At 41.7% G+C, this 15,450-nt stretch overlaps 1 protein-coding gene across 1 annotated transcript in view; it reads left to right on the top strand.

Annotated features, from left to right (window-relative positions):
- Window positions 1–15,450, top strand: part of LOC134326138 (hepatocyte growth factor activator) — a gene marked incomplete at its 5' end in the record, with an annotated part of 52,508 nt that overhangs the window by 12,928 nt on the left and 24,130 nt on the right. Inside the window, 2 exons of the mRNA XM_063008344.1 lie at window positions 11,259–11,328; window positions 13,627–13,720. Coding sequence (XP_062864414.1) covers window positions 11,259–11,328; window positions 13,627–13,720 — 164 coding nt within the window. The remainder of the gene's footprint in view (window positions 1–11,258; window positions 11,329–13,626; window positions 13,721–15,450) is intronic.

Raw genomic sequence — 15,450 nt, 5'->3', positions numbered from 1 at the left:
TATTTAAAACATCAGAGGACAATCTGATGTTTCTCTGATTGCTGTAATTTCATTTACTTAGAGCATGGGAGGCAGTCAGAACATGTGATTTGGTACATGGCCCGCTGCCTTCTATTTGATTTATTTAAGTGAAGACTGTTTCCTAGTTGCCTTGACAACAGGCAACACCTACTTGCCTACTGATAACATCAAATGAGAGCTGCTGAGGCTGTCCCAAATTTTAATAGCCCTACATAAAACTGTCACACAGTTCAATGATCAAAGCCCTTGGCTTTTTTTTTTTCATTTACACATTTCAGATTTTTTAAAGCTTTACAGTGCAGAATAAGCTGTCATTAAAATACTTAGTGATCTATGGCTTGCCTCAAGAGTGTGGTTATGTTCTGTTTTTGGGATGGCCTAACTTCAGTGCATGTTTTAAATCTATTGACCATGCCTTTTTTGTAGAGATTTGTTGTATTTGAGGATTTAAAGGTTCTTGCCTTGTTTAGGTTGTACCTGATAATAATTAGTTGATTATTTAAAAAGACATTGACTTTCCCTTTCATAATATTAGTCACATACAGCAGGTTACCTGCGTTAAATCCAAACCTTCTAAGTGATGAAAACAAAAACAAAACTACCATGTAAAAAAAGTGCTAGTGCTTTAGCTATCCATGCCTGGCAGTCCAAGAGAGCAAGCTGAGCTGGGTAGAGATTTTATAAGCAACACTAGCAAATCACAGTGTCTGTTAACTTATGAAAATAAGAGCACTTTGAAAAGAGGCTTGAAAAAAGTTTTACTTCGATGGGAGACCTTTACTAAGTTTATTGACCATCCTATAACACAAAAAGCTGTGATTAATGACTGTAATACAAGCATTGGTATGATTTATAATTTGCTAAACACTTAGAATAAAGTCTATAAAATGTATTATTTGAGAAACAGTTAACATAACACAACACTTGTCTCTTCATAATGCTATTAACCTAGTGTACACTGATCAGCCATAACATTAAAACTACCTACTTGTTCCTACACTCACTGTCCATTTTATCAGCTCCACTCCATATAGAAGCACTTTGAAGTTCTACAGGTACCGACTGAAGTCCATCTGTTTCTCTGCATGCTTTGTTAGCCCCCTTTCATGCTGTTCTTTAATGGTCAGGACCCCCACAGGACCACCACAGGACCACCACAGAGCCGGTATTATTTAGGTGGTGGATGATTCTCAGCACTGCAGTGACACCGACATGGTGGTGGTGTGTTAGTGTGTGTTGTGCTGGTATGAGTGGATCAGACACAGCAGCGCTGCTGGAGTTTTTAAATTCCGTGTCCACTCACTGTCCACTCTATTAGACACTTCTACCTAGTTGGTCCACCTTGTAGATGTCAGAGTCAGAGACGATCGCTCATCTATTGCTGCTGTTTGAGTTGGTCATCTTGTAGACCTTCATCAGTGGTCAGAGGACGCTGCTCACGGCGCGCTGTTGGCTGGATGTTTTTGCTTGGTGGACTATTCTCAGTCCAGCAGTGACAGTGAGGTGTTTAAAAACTCTAATAGCATTGCTGTTTCTCATCCACTCATACCAGCACAACACACACCACCACTGACACCACGTCAGTGTCACTGCAGTGCTGAGAATGATCCACCACCCAAATAATACCTGCACTGTAGTGGTCCTGTGGGGGTCCTGACCATTGAAGAACAGGGTGAAAGCAGGCTGAAAAAGTAATTGTAGAACTACAAAGTGCTTCTATATGGTAAGTGGAGCTGATAAAATGGACAGTGAGTCCATTTACTTGCAATTGCTTGCATTTATACTAGATGTCAGATCATATTATTACAGTCATATTCAGTTTACACTGTCTACTAAATCCTTTTTGTGATGTTTGAAGACCTTAATGATGTAGTTCATGACAGACTAGCCCATCGTGAGCAGTACAGCCAAAGCCACCTTCTGGTAATCCATAGGATTTAACAGCACTCCAAATGATATTAGGACTTTACTTTTAGTAAGACTTACATTCCACATTAATAAAAAATACCTTTCCTGGTTTCATTCTGATTAATAATTCATAGTTGTTATTGGATAATACAGGTCCTTCTCAAAAAATTAGCATATTGTGATAAAGTTCATTATTTTCCATAATGTAATGATAAAAATTAAACTTTCATATATTTTAGATTCATTGCACACCAACTGAAATATTTCAGGTCTTTTATTGTTTTAATACTGATGATTTTGGCATACAGCTCATGAAAACCCAAAATTCCTATCTCAAAAAATTAGCATATTTCATCCGACCAATAAAAGAAAAGTGTTTTTAATACAAAAAAAGTCAACCTTCAAATAATTATGTTCAGTTATGCACTCAATACTTGGTCGGGAATCCTTTTGCAGAAATGACTGCTTCAATGCGGCGTGGCATGGAGGCAATCAGCCTGTGGCACTGCTGAGGTGTTATGGAGGCCCAGGATGCTTCGATAGCGGCCTTAAGCTCATCCAGAGTGTTGGGTCTTGTGTCTCTCAACTTTCTCTTCACAATATCCCACAGATTCTCTATGGGGTTCAGGTCAGGAGAGTTGGCAGGCCAATTGAGCACAGTAATACCATGGTCAGTAAACCATTCACCAGTGGTTTTGGCACTGTGAGCAGGTGCCAGGTCGTGCTGAAAAATGAAATCTTCATCTCCATAAAGCTTTTCAGCAGATGGAAGCATGAAGTGCTCCAAAATCTCCTGATAGCTAGCTGCATTGACCCTGCCCTTGATAAAACACAGTGGACCAACACCAGCAGCTGACATGGCACCCCAGACCATCACTGACTGTGGGTACTTGACACTGGACTTCAGGCATTTTGGCATTTCCTTCTCCCCAGTCTTCCTCCAGACTCTGGCACCTTGATTTCCGAAAACAGTACTTTGGACCACTGAGCAACAGTCCAGTGCTGCTTCTCTGTAGCCCAGGTCAGGCGCTTCTGCCGCTGTTTCTGGTTCAAAAGTGGCTTGACCTGGGGAATGCGGCACCTGTAGCCCATTTCCTGCACACGCCTGTGCACGGTGGCTCTGGATGTTTCTACTCCAGACTCAGTCCACTGCTTCCGCAGGTCCCCCAAGGTCTGGAATCGGCCCTTCTCCACAATCTTCCTCAGGGTCCGGTCACCTCTTCTCGTTGTGCAGCGTTTTCTGCCACACTTTTTCCTTCCCACAGACTTCCCACTGAGGTGCCTTGATACAGCACTCTGGGAACAGCCTATTCGTTCAGAAATTTATTTCTGTGTCTTACCCTCTTGCTTGAGGGTGTCAATGATGGCCTTCTGGACAGCAGTCAGGTCGGCAGTCTTACCCATGATTGCAGTTTTGAGTAATGAACCAGGCTGGGAGTTTTTAAAAGCCTCAGGAATCTTTTGCAGGTGTTTAGAGTTAATTCGTTGATTCAGATGATTAGGTTAATAGCTCGTTTAGAGAACCTTTTCATGATATGCTAATTTTTTGAGATAGGAATTTTGGGTTTTCATGAGCTGTATGCCAAAATCATCAGTATTAAAACAATAAAAGACCTGAAATATTTCAGTTGGTGTGCAATGAATCTAAAATATATGAAAGTTTAATTTTTATCATTACATTATGGAAAATAATGAACTTTATCACAATATGCTAATTTTTTGAGAAGGACCTGTATACTTTTAATACAGTCATTCACCTAATGGTTGGTTTTTGACAAGTGGGATGAAACCCTCATGGACACCAGGAGAACATACCAAACTTTACACACTAACCAAAGGTTGGGTCTGATCCTGGCACCCTAAGGTACCTTTTATGCCACTGTAACCATCTTTTTTTAATAACAGAGGTTTGGTACTTGTATTGGGGTCACAGTACGTAATCTTCCTCATGTCCACAAAATTTTGCTTCACATGCTGTTTAGACTTAAATTGCCCTTAATGTAAAGGTGTAATGCCTTGCAACAAACTGGTATGGTGATTTACCACAGGATGGGATTTTTCATAGTTCAGTTAAATACACAACCTGCTCAAAAATCTAAGGGAATAATTAATCATCAGAGTATAACACCAAGTTAATTATTTATTCGGATTTTAACGTCACATTTCACATTACTGGTTACACAAGATTTATCAGTTCAATGTCAGACAGTCATGGACAATTTTGTATCTCCAATTCACCTCACTTGGTTTGAACCTGTTCTTTCCGTGTCCACCCTGCTGTCTTCCCGGTATTCCAGTTTTCTTTCAAACACATGCCGAAGGTGTATGTGAATGAACGGGTGAGGGTGTGCCTTGTGATGGATTGGCTCTTTGTCCAGGGTGTGTATTTGCCTTGCAGTGTTACCACGTACCATCAGAGCAAATGTTAGTGGTGAATGAAATGAGAATAATGTTGAATATAACAAATATTATAGATTTATAATAGAGAAAATATAATACAATATCATATATGGGTGTCATTGTGTGGGGGGCCACACAGTACCAGGGTCATGTGTTGTACTAGGTTTAAACCTAGCCTCTAATCATTGTAAAAGTATTGGTATGTTTTCCACTTGTGTACTTGGGTTTCCTTTGGGTACTCTGGTTTTTCTCCACCTCCCAAAAAACATGCAAAATGCCAATCCATGCGTGGCTGCTCTTAACTGGCCTGTGATGGATTGGCACCGTATGCAGGTTGTAATTCTCCTCGGCCAGGGTTTTTAGGTGGCTCCAGTTTCTACTCATTCCTGACCAGGATGATATGCTTAGTAAATATAATATAAGGGTTGGCATAGTGGTGAGCAGGTAGTGTGGGTGCCACACAGTCCCAGGATCCTGGGGACCTAGGTTCAAACCTTGCCTCAATTCACTGTTTGTGATGAGTTCTTAGATTTTCTTTGGGTACTTTGGTTTCTCTCCACCCAAAAAACATGCAGGTTGTAATTCTGCTCTGCCAGTGTTGTTAGGTGGCTCCAGTTCCTACTCATTCCTGACCAGGATGATATGCTTAGTAAAAAAATACTAATAAATAATATGTAATATAATATATAGGGGTTGATAGTGGTGTAGCAGGTAGTGTGGGTGCCACACAGTACCACGATCCTGGGGACCTAGGTTCAAACCTTGACTTTATTTACAGTTTGTGATGAGTTCTTAGATTTGCATACCTGCATACTTTTTAGTCTGCTATCACCCAATGGTCAGGACCACCACAGAGTAGGCATTATTTGGGTGGTGGATCATTTTCAGCACTGCAGTGACAATGACATGGTGGTGGTGTGTTAGTGTGTGTTGTGCTGGTATGAGTGGATCAGACACAGCAGCGCTGCTGGAGTTTTTAAATTCCGTGTCCACTCACTGTCCACTCTATTATGCTGCCTTCAAGTCGTGTCGGAAATATCGTATTTACGAGATGAGTGCACATGAATGGCAACTCAATGTCATATTTACCAGTGGGAAACTCGGATTTTTCGATGAACCCCGAGTTTCCGATGTGGGGGCTTGTCATTAACAAAACGTCATGGCGACTGCAGGTATGGACGCTGCCCCTACAGTAAACGGTAAAAGTTTGAGCTTATTAGCGGTAGTTTTGCATGTTAAATGTAAAGCTCAAGCTTGTATACGTTTTGTACATAACGTGCACTTGTTCTGATGAAGAATAGCAATAGTCCATTTTTACCCGATCAAAAACCACTTGAACGCACATCATGTCGTAATTACGACCTCCGAACTCGTAAGTAGGATTTTCCGAGGAGGACTTGAAGGCAGCATTAGACACTCCTTCCTAGTTGGTCCACCTTGTAGATGTAAAGTCAGAGACGATCGCTCATCTATTGCTGCTGTTTAAGTTGGTCATCTTCGAGAGCTTCATCAGTGGTCACAGGGTGCTGTTGGCTGGGTATTTTTGGTTGGTGGACTATTGTCAGTCCAGCAGTGACAGTGAGGTGTTCAAAAACTCCCATCAGGCCACTCAGGTGGCGCAGCGGTAAAAAGACACTCTGCAATCAGAGCTGGATTCTGAGTACGTGGTATCGAATCCAGCTCTGCTTCACCGGTTCGAGGCTGAGTGGCTGTATGGGCAACGATTGGCCGCTTGCTCAGTTGAGGGGCGGGACAAAGAACCGGATGTGGGTCTCTCTCTGTCAGAATGCGACTATGACCTCTGCCGGCTGATTAGAGGCGCCAGCACAGGAGATGAGGAAGAGTGCCCTTAGGGTGTGTCTCTCCGCATGCAACGCCAGGTGGCGCCAAACTCATCAATGTGCGGGTGGCAAAAATGCATCCGGCTGCTGCTCTTGTTTCGGAGGGGATACGGGTTAACTTCAATCTCCTCGGACAGGGCAGGGTTCGGCATAGACAGAGAGAAAGCACAATGCAAATTGAACAACTGGATGCGCTAAAGGGGGAGAAAAAAGGAAGAAAAAAAAAAACTCCCATCAGCATTGCTGTGTCTGATCCACTCATACCAGCACAACGCACACTAACACACCAGCACCATGTCCTGGGAGAGTCCTGACCATTAAAGAAGGTGGTTTTAATGTTATGGCTGACCTGTGTACATTTTAATACTGGGGGGGGGGATGACCCATGGCCCATGGCCCATGGCCTTCTTAAACTGTTATGTAGAAATATTGGATTTTTTGATGTACAGTTTTGTGGTGATGTAAGAAGTGAGTATTATTCTAAATATTATGACCAAGCAGAGCCGTGTTCCAAACCGCAAAGCAATCTTACACTGAATGTTGTTATAAGAACCTAACATGACGTGAAAGCGCTAAATGTAGAAACACCTATTAAACAACATTATCTTACAATAGCGGTCATGTTGTTACACACTGTAGAAACATGTTAGTGAGGTACTTTGTGGTTTCACTCAGGTGGGGTTGTGTTTAAACACAGTAGGTATGCGGTTACACACGGAGCCCACACTCTGACAGGAGTTTTCCGCGGGGATTGCGCCAAAATGACGCAACTGTTTAGCACAAGTATTTGGATTGGGACACCGTACTCGTCGGGAAAATACTGTCTCTTTTACATTGGTTTTGTACTCCTGTAGCTGTCGGTGTTTAGCGGTCGGATAAGAGACGCGGTCTGTGTGGAAATGTGCGTCCTAAAAGTTTGGGTGCTCGCGCGGACTTTAATCTTTGTGTGGGTTTTAACGTCGCAGCCCGGCGCGCGCTGTGTGAGCACGGTGAGTACAACACGCTGCACGAGCCGTGTACACGCACTGGTGTGTGATTGTGGTTATACTGAATTCTGCAGCTGCTGCTTTACTGTGTTTAAAACTTAAGCAAATGCGAGTTTTGCAGAAGCTGGAGTCAAATACATGCAGTTTGTAAATCTAGATTTTTCATTTGGCCAGAAATGTCACTTTAGTTGCATTGTCCAAATTCAGACGTAAGTTGAGTATTCAAGTCAAGTCAAATTTATTTATATAGCACCTTTTACAACAGACATTGTAAAGCAACTTTACAAAATCCAGGACCGACAGATACAAAACCCCCTGCCGAGCAAGCAGAGGGCGACGGTGGCAAGGAATCTTTCGGCTTTTCCCTTTTCAGGGGTCGCCACAGCGAGTCATCCTCCTCCATCTCACTCTGTCCACTGCGTCCTCTGTCCTCACCCCAACTACCATGTCCTCTTTGTCTTTTTCCTGGCAGCTGCATTTCTAACATCCTTCTACCAATATACCCGCTGTCCCTCCTCTGGACATGTCCAAACCATCTCAGTCTGGTCTCTGGCAAGGAATAACTCCCTTAAAATGACAGGAAGAAACCTTGAGAGGAACCAGACTCAGCAGGGCCCATCCTTCTTGGGTGGTCTGGAGGATACTTTAAATGAATAAGATTTACACAAATCATACAAACACAGAATTAAAATGAACTAAAAGTTATAATTAGCAATAATAAATAAATAAATAATGATAGTCAATATTCAGTCCAGGGGCGGCACGGTGGCTCAGTGGGTAGCACTGTCGCCTCACAGCAAGAAGGTCCTGGGTCCGATCCCCAGGCGTGTCCGTGTCCAGTCCGTGTCCTTTCTGTGTGAAGTTTGCATGTTCTCCCCGTGTCTGCGTGGGTTTCCTCCGGGTGCTCCGGTTTCCTCCCACAGTCCAAAGACATGCAAGTGAGGTGAATTGGAGACACTAAGTTGTCCAAGACTGTGTTTGATATAAACTTGTGTGAAGTAATAAATCTTGTGTAAAACATGACGTTAAAACCCTAATAAACAAACAAACAAAATTCAGTACAGTCTGTAATAAAGTCTGTAGTGAGTTCTTGACATTCTTGGTGCAAACACGCCAGGTTCCCGTCACATACGGCAGGAGCAGCATCGTTGGCACGGCAGTCTCGAATTCATTCCTTAACCTCGGGCAGGTAAACAGGTTTCCATCAGAAGGACCTCGGGGTAAAACAACAGAAACTGTAGTTAAAAATGTAAAATGCAAGTTTTGCAGAGAGTTTTAGACTCCAGCAGCCCTAATTATTACAGCATAACCAAAAGGGAGAGCGAGCAGGTAACAGTAGTGGGGTGGTATTTAGTAGTTTGAGTAGTGGTCATGTAGCCAAGTGTGAAAACTGTCACCTTGCAAGGACAACATTAGACCTGTTAGTTAGATGTCATTTCAGGATAACATAACCGTCAATACAGCGCTATATTTTAAAAGATTTAACTTTTCATTTAAATTGTTTTGCTGATTATATGATTTGTAATGGCACCACGGTGGCATAGTGGGTAACACTGTCACCTGAATTTGATTGCTTGGTCAGGCAGCCAGGGTCCTTTTTGTGTGGAGTTCACTTTGCATGGTCTCCCATACATACCCCTTTTCCACAGACACGGAACGGTTCCGGTTCTGGTTCGCGAACTTGATTTTGAACCGGTTCCACGTGTTTCCACCCAAAAAAAGAGGTTCCAGACAGCGAACTAGCGTTCTAGTCTGGCACCACAGAATACTTGGTTTTTTAACGCGAACCGTGACGTTATCGGTGGGCGTGTCAAAGTGTAGAGATTTAGGTGCTTTGCTAAACCACTGTGCGGGTGTCTCATATGTAGCTTGACGCTGAATTTTTATCCTTTACAGTTCACCTGATTACATTTTGATCCAGTTTGCCGCTGATATTTTCAAAGCGCCTTAAAAAAAGATGAACTGTGTGATATGACGCGGTAAAAGTAACCCGGACAGAACGAACAACGATTAGCGTGAAAAATAAAGTGTAACGTGGCTTGTTGTACTAAAACGACGACCAATGAATTTGGGCAGTACATAGCGCTTATAACCAGTAATAACGGTGAGAAAAGTAGTGTTTCTATGTCGTACTTTTAGTACATTCAGCCACGTTACGCTTTATTTTGTACGTGGCGCTTTTTCGACTCTACCGAGAAGATGCAGAACCCCGAGCTGCAGAACCACCACATGTGAAGTAAATCCAGCTAAACACAGATTGTGTTGTGGAACTTTAGTGATGTTTCACCGCTTCATCTGCTATTTGCACCGAGAGTCGCGGTGAAAGCGAAGCGCAAAACGCTTCTCACATCAGTGAACTAAAGAAAACAACAACTGCGACAAACACATATACGTCTTCTTATCACCAACAGCTGATCGATGCTTTTTGCATAAAAATAAACATCTGTAACAACAGCACAAATGCTCGCACGTAATCTACACGCTCCGCCATGATATTACTACTCTTAACTTTCGTTAAACAACGCCCACCGTTGATGACGCATGCTTGGTTCTCAAAAACTGGTGGAAATGCGCGTCGGTTCTCTACAGAACACCAAGGTTATAGGAAACCTGAACAGAACTGGTTCAAGAACCATGGTTCTTTTGGTGGAAAAGCTTTACCAGTGCCTGTGTTGGTTTTCAAAAATTAAAAATCTAAACCTGCACAAAGCACAACATGAAGAAAAGCTTTGATTAAAGAAACTTTAGTGGCCTGCACCCCAGCCCCACTGTACAGCTTTAAATGAACTGGAACAACAATTTAGGCTTCCTTGAACAACATCAGTGACCGGCCATACAAATGCATCTTTGACTGAATGGGTCCACAAGCGTACTTTAAAGTCATTTGAGTACAGTGGCTGTTGTTTTATCTGAACAGATCACATAGAGGGCACTCTGTTTTAATATCATACTTTTGAATGGGATGTCCAGCAAGGTCAGATGTCCAAATACTTTTGGCAATTTAGTGTATGTCCAGTCGATTTAAGTTGCATAAGCAGGAATAGAAAAAAAGAGGCTGTTATATCCATTAACATTCCCATTACATTTTACAATTTACATTTGAAGGTCATGTTTTATTGAGCTTTGTGCTGGTGTACTTTAATAAGCCTGACCATTAATAAGCTAAACATGGAAAAAAAAAAGCTACAATTTTATTCATTTCGAGTGCAGAAATCCCTGTTTTAATGGGAACTTTGTGCTGATATAATGGCAGTGAACTTTGGGCAGTGGTAGCCCCATAGTTAATTTACTAGACTAGTGATGGGAAGATTGCTTACAGTCACAGTTGTGAAGTGCTTTGGATAAAAACATCTACTAAACGGAAAAAACATACATTTTACACCACACATATCAATTGTATCTTCATTAGTACTATCACAAAAGATTTTAGCAAACGTTTATTAGTCCTGTAGGTGGTTAGCACTTGTTTCACACCAAGAAGGTTTTGGGTTTGATTCCCAGGTGGAGCGGTCCAAGTCTTGTGGAGTTTGCCTGTTCTCCCTGTGTCTCTGAGGGTTTCATTTGGTAGCTCCTTCCCCCAAACCCCCCACCCCCACACACTGTCCCACACATCACCTAAAAAACAGCTCACCCATTTAAGGTTTAAACATTTTGAGTAATAGTACTCCTGTTTATGCTTTTAATGCACTCACTCTACAAACTCCACCAATGTGTCACCCTTGGATTTTACTGGTGCATTAATGAGAGATTGATTGTGTGTTTCCGAAAGAAGTAGTTTTGGTTCTACACGGCTCCAAGGTTCCAATGTTCAAAATGCCGCTTATTCATTAATATTCAGTGAACGCTTGATTCAGGATCATTGCAGGTCCAGGATCCATCTCTGAGTGAGGTTTGAGTTCATTGTAGGGCAATCTTACTTAACAATTTAGAGGCAGGTAGGAGGATACTAGAATTGCTGGAAAAAACATATCAAACCTAGGAAAACAGGCCAAATTTCAGACAGAAAGTGACTGCAAAAAAGTTTATGAACCCCTTGCATAAGGAATGCGATATGAGGTGATGTCATTAAACATATCTTCATCTGTCTTTGTCTCTCCTGAAGCAAAAGCATCCTCCAGGCTTTGAAGTAATCACCTCCACACTGTCAGATACTGTTCCACAAGTTCAAAAAGGTAAGAATCAGCACTTGAAGTTTCTCTTTTGCTACAAATAAAGCTTTCATACTTAGTAAAAAGTTCAATTATTTAACAGAAGTTTGTACACAGTGGCCAAAAGTATTACATTTGCTTTGTTATTATTTAATGTGTTTTCAGGGTTCGTCAGCTTTTGATCTTGGGCACTGGCGCTATACACCTCGCCTGGTTGACGTCACTGGCGCTATTCACCTGGTTGCCAAATTCTGGTTTTTTTAGCCAAATTGGGCTTAATTCCAAATTGTTTTGCATAGTTTGTACCTACCTCAGAAATAAAAGGGCTACAAGTATGAACACAATTCATGTGAAAATTATTTAGAAACCACAAATTAATTACATTTTTTCTAAGTTGTTGAAAAACACAGCTTTAATATGTCTTTGGTAAGAAATTACTTACGTTTTGTATTGTTTCGGCCATGCACCTTTAGTAGGGATGTAACGATACACTCTACCCATGATGCGATGCGATTTTTTTCCCGATTTTTTTTTAACTGAACTTGAAGACAAATTATGACAAAGTTTCCTTTTATTATTTCTCTTAAAAACATAAAATAAAATACTGTGTTTGTGATTATCTTTTATTCATCTAAATAATAAATGCCCTTTTATTTCTGAGGTAGGTACAAACTATGCAAAACAATTTGGAATTAAGCCCAATTTGGCTAAAAAAACCAGAATTTGGCAACCAGGTGAATAGCGCCAGTGACGTCAACCAGGCGAGGTGTATAGCGCCAGTGCCCTCTGCTGTTTAAAGTGAATATCGATTAATTTTACATGTCAAATCGATTTGAATCGCGGAATTTTTGAATTGGTTATTAACTGTATTGTGGTGCATCGTTACATCCCTAACCTTTAGCTTCATGCATTCATACATAGTTTCTTGGCCTAAGGATTAGATTCTCACTGAAATTAATGTATTAATTCATCACTCTATGCAACATTTTTGGTGTAATGATCCAGTAACATTTGTAAAGAAACAGTCCCATATCATGATGCTCCTACCTACCTTCACTGTGAGTATAGTGTTCTTGGAATCATATTGCAGGCCTTTTCTTCTCCCTCTAAGTTGTATTACTTTTTTGCTGACCTGAGTAGATTGTTCCAAAAATGTTCTAATGTGTCTAAATGATTGTGTGCAAATTTTGATTCTCATTTTTGTGCTTCTTGTTTAGTGTTTTGTGAAATCTTCTGTTTTTAAATTTTGGGTGATGCACCAGTCTAGGAGCACCCATTTTACTTGTTGATTATCAAACCAGTTGTACTGACAAAGATGTTTGGCTCAGAAGCATTGTCCATTCCATTATTGTCCACTATAACTTGAACTTGAAATGAAAACTTTAGGAAGCTCAGTTATTATTAAGGATTACTAATATTTGTGTGAAATGTAATGTCCCATACAATGACTACACCGATCAGCCATAACATTAAAACCACCTCGTTTCTACACTCACTGTATGTCCATCTGTTTGTCTGCATCCTTTGTTAGCCCCCTTTCATGCTGTTCTTCAATGGTCAGGACCCCCACAGTGGATCAGACACAGCAGCACTGATGGAGTTTTTAAACACCTCACTGTCCCTGCTGGACTGAGAATAGTCCACCAACCGAAAATATCCAGCCAACAGCGCCCCGTGGGCAGCGTCCTGTGACCACTGATGAAGGTCTAGAAGATGACCAACTCAAACAGCAGCATTAGATGAGCGATCATCTCTGACTTTACATCTACAAGGTGGACCAACTAGGTAGGAGTGTCTAATAGAGTGGCCAGTGAGTGTTTAAAAACTCCAGCGGCATTGCTGTGTCTAATCCAGTCATACCAGCACAACACACACTAACACACCACCACCATGTCAGTGTCACTGCAATGCTGAGAATGATCCACCACCTAAATAATACCTGCTCTGTAGTGGTACTGGGAGAGTTCTGACTATTGAAGAACAGCATGCAAGGGGGCTAACAAAGCATGCACAGAAACAGATGGACTACAGTCATTAATTGTAGAACTACAAAGTGCTTCTATATGGTAAGTGGAGCTGATAAAATGGACAGTGAGTGTAGGAACAAGGAGGTGGTCTTAATGGTATGGCTGATCAGTGTGTATTTTTTTTACAATAAAACCATTGTAAATTGCTGCAGATGCTGTGTAATGTAACAGTTTAGTTTTCTGTTAACAATTTATCATTAATAGCTGTTAATAATTATTTATTGCTAATGGGCTTGTTATATCTTGTCTGTAATGAGTTTAGCTATTTGTGTGTGTGTGTGTGTGTGTGTTTCAGTTCTCACCACTGATGGTAGGGAGTGTAAGTTTCCGTTTAGGTTGGGTGGAACTCTTTATCATCAGTGCATTTCTGTGAACTCTGGCAGAAAGTGGTGAGTTTCTACATGCCATATAATATACATACTTACATGCAGCTCCACTTGGTCTACAGCACAGACATGCTTTTACACCCACTTACACACCCAGCCACTTACTTTCATCTTCCATGCCTGGTCTGGGGCACGCCATTCTCACGCTATAAGCAATGTAGTTTGGTTGCCTAATCACTCTTTGGAGCTCTTTTGGAGCTTATTTAGTTTTTAATATATTTATCCATTACATTTTTGTCTTAATTTTACTCTGGTGACTTTTGGCAGTGATAGCTCAGTGATTAAGGGACTTCATCATTGTACTAGGAATCAGAAGGTTGCTGGTTTCAGCCCCATCTTCGCAAACCCTCTTGATGCATGCTCAATAATCCAGGTACACAAATCCCCAAAGTTGAATCAGTTCATCTGGACACAAGTTTGTCGTAGAGATACGTTTCGCCACTCGATCCAAGTGACTTTTTCAGTCTGAGCTGGTGGTGAATACCCCAACCTTATATGCAGACGATTTGCATAATGACCGATCACTGCCCATTGCATAACAATGGAACCAGTGATCAGGTCCATATGCAAAGCACAAAGACCATTAATTACAATGGCCATGTGTGCCTTTCACACATGATTAGGGTATAGCTCCTATTACGGTGTTGTAAGATGGTGAGAGATGTACTCTCAGGCCCCCCCACGGTTCAGAGATGGTCGTTCCCTCTTTACATAGATGGCCAGCGTTTCTCATTGTCAAGGATCTACACATCGTCATCATTAAATGAGTGGTCGCTGGCTTGCAGGTGAGTGTAAACCATGGAGTCCTGGCCAGAAGAGGTCGATCTTCTATGTTGGGCCATCCATTTCGCCAGTGGCTGTTTAGTTTCCCAGATGTACAGTTTCCGGCAATCCTCCCAGCACCTAACAGTATACACTACACTACTCTGTTTGTGTCGAGGAACCCGGTCCTTAGGGTGAACTCATTTCTGGCGTAGCGTGTTTTGGGGTTTGATAGCAACTGAAACACAGTGTTTGGAGAATATCCGTCTCAACTGTTCTGCTTAGATCATCTTCGCAAAGCTACCACTGTTGAGCTTTTGAGACATGCCCATAACCCTAAATTGCTTGCATTGTATTCAGTTGGATAAAAGCATTTGCAAAATGCTGCAAATGTTTTACAAAACTCTTAACAGCCAAGGAGGTGCGGCACAGGGGCTCGGTAGGTAGCACTGTCGCCTTACAGCAAGAAGGTCCTGTGCTCGATTCCTAGTTGGAGCGGTCTGGGTCCTTTCTGTGTGGAGTTTGCATGTTCTCCCCATGTCTGCATGGGTTTCCTCCGGGAGCTCCGGTTTCCTCCAACAGTCTAAAAACATACAAGTGAGGTGAATTAGAGATACAAAATTGTCCATGTCTGTGTTTAACATTTAACTCATGAACCAATGAATCTTGTGCAACCTGTAACTACCTGTCCTGTCATGAATGTAACCAAAGTGTGTAAAACATGACGTTAAAATCCTAATAAATAAATAACAACCAAGAAAAGCCTCAGCCTTGAACATGTTTCCTTATTACGTGAAGGCACTGGCCAGCTGTGCATTCTTGCAGAGAGCTTTTACAGCTTACAGGGAAACACACAACTGTATTTCATGACCGCTTATGCTGGCAGAATGACCAAACAGGAAAAGTTACTGTTGCAATGGCAAAGAAGTAAATCACCAAACAGCCTTCCCTCTCTCAGACACTGCTAATCA

The sequence above is a fragment of the Trichomycterus rosablanca genome, chromosome 14, assembly GCF_030014385.1.
Source record: "Trichomycterus rosablanca isolate fTriRos1 chromosome 14, fTriRos1.hap1, whole genome shotgun sequence".
Lineage (NCBI taxonomy): Eukaryota > Metazoa > Chordata > Actinopteri > Siluriformes > Trichomycteridae > Trichomycterus > Trichomycterus rosablanca.
This window is presented reverse-complemented; position numbering and strand designations above follow the sequence as displayed.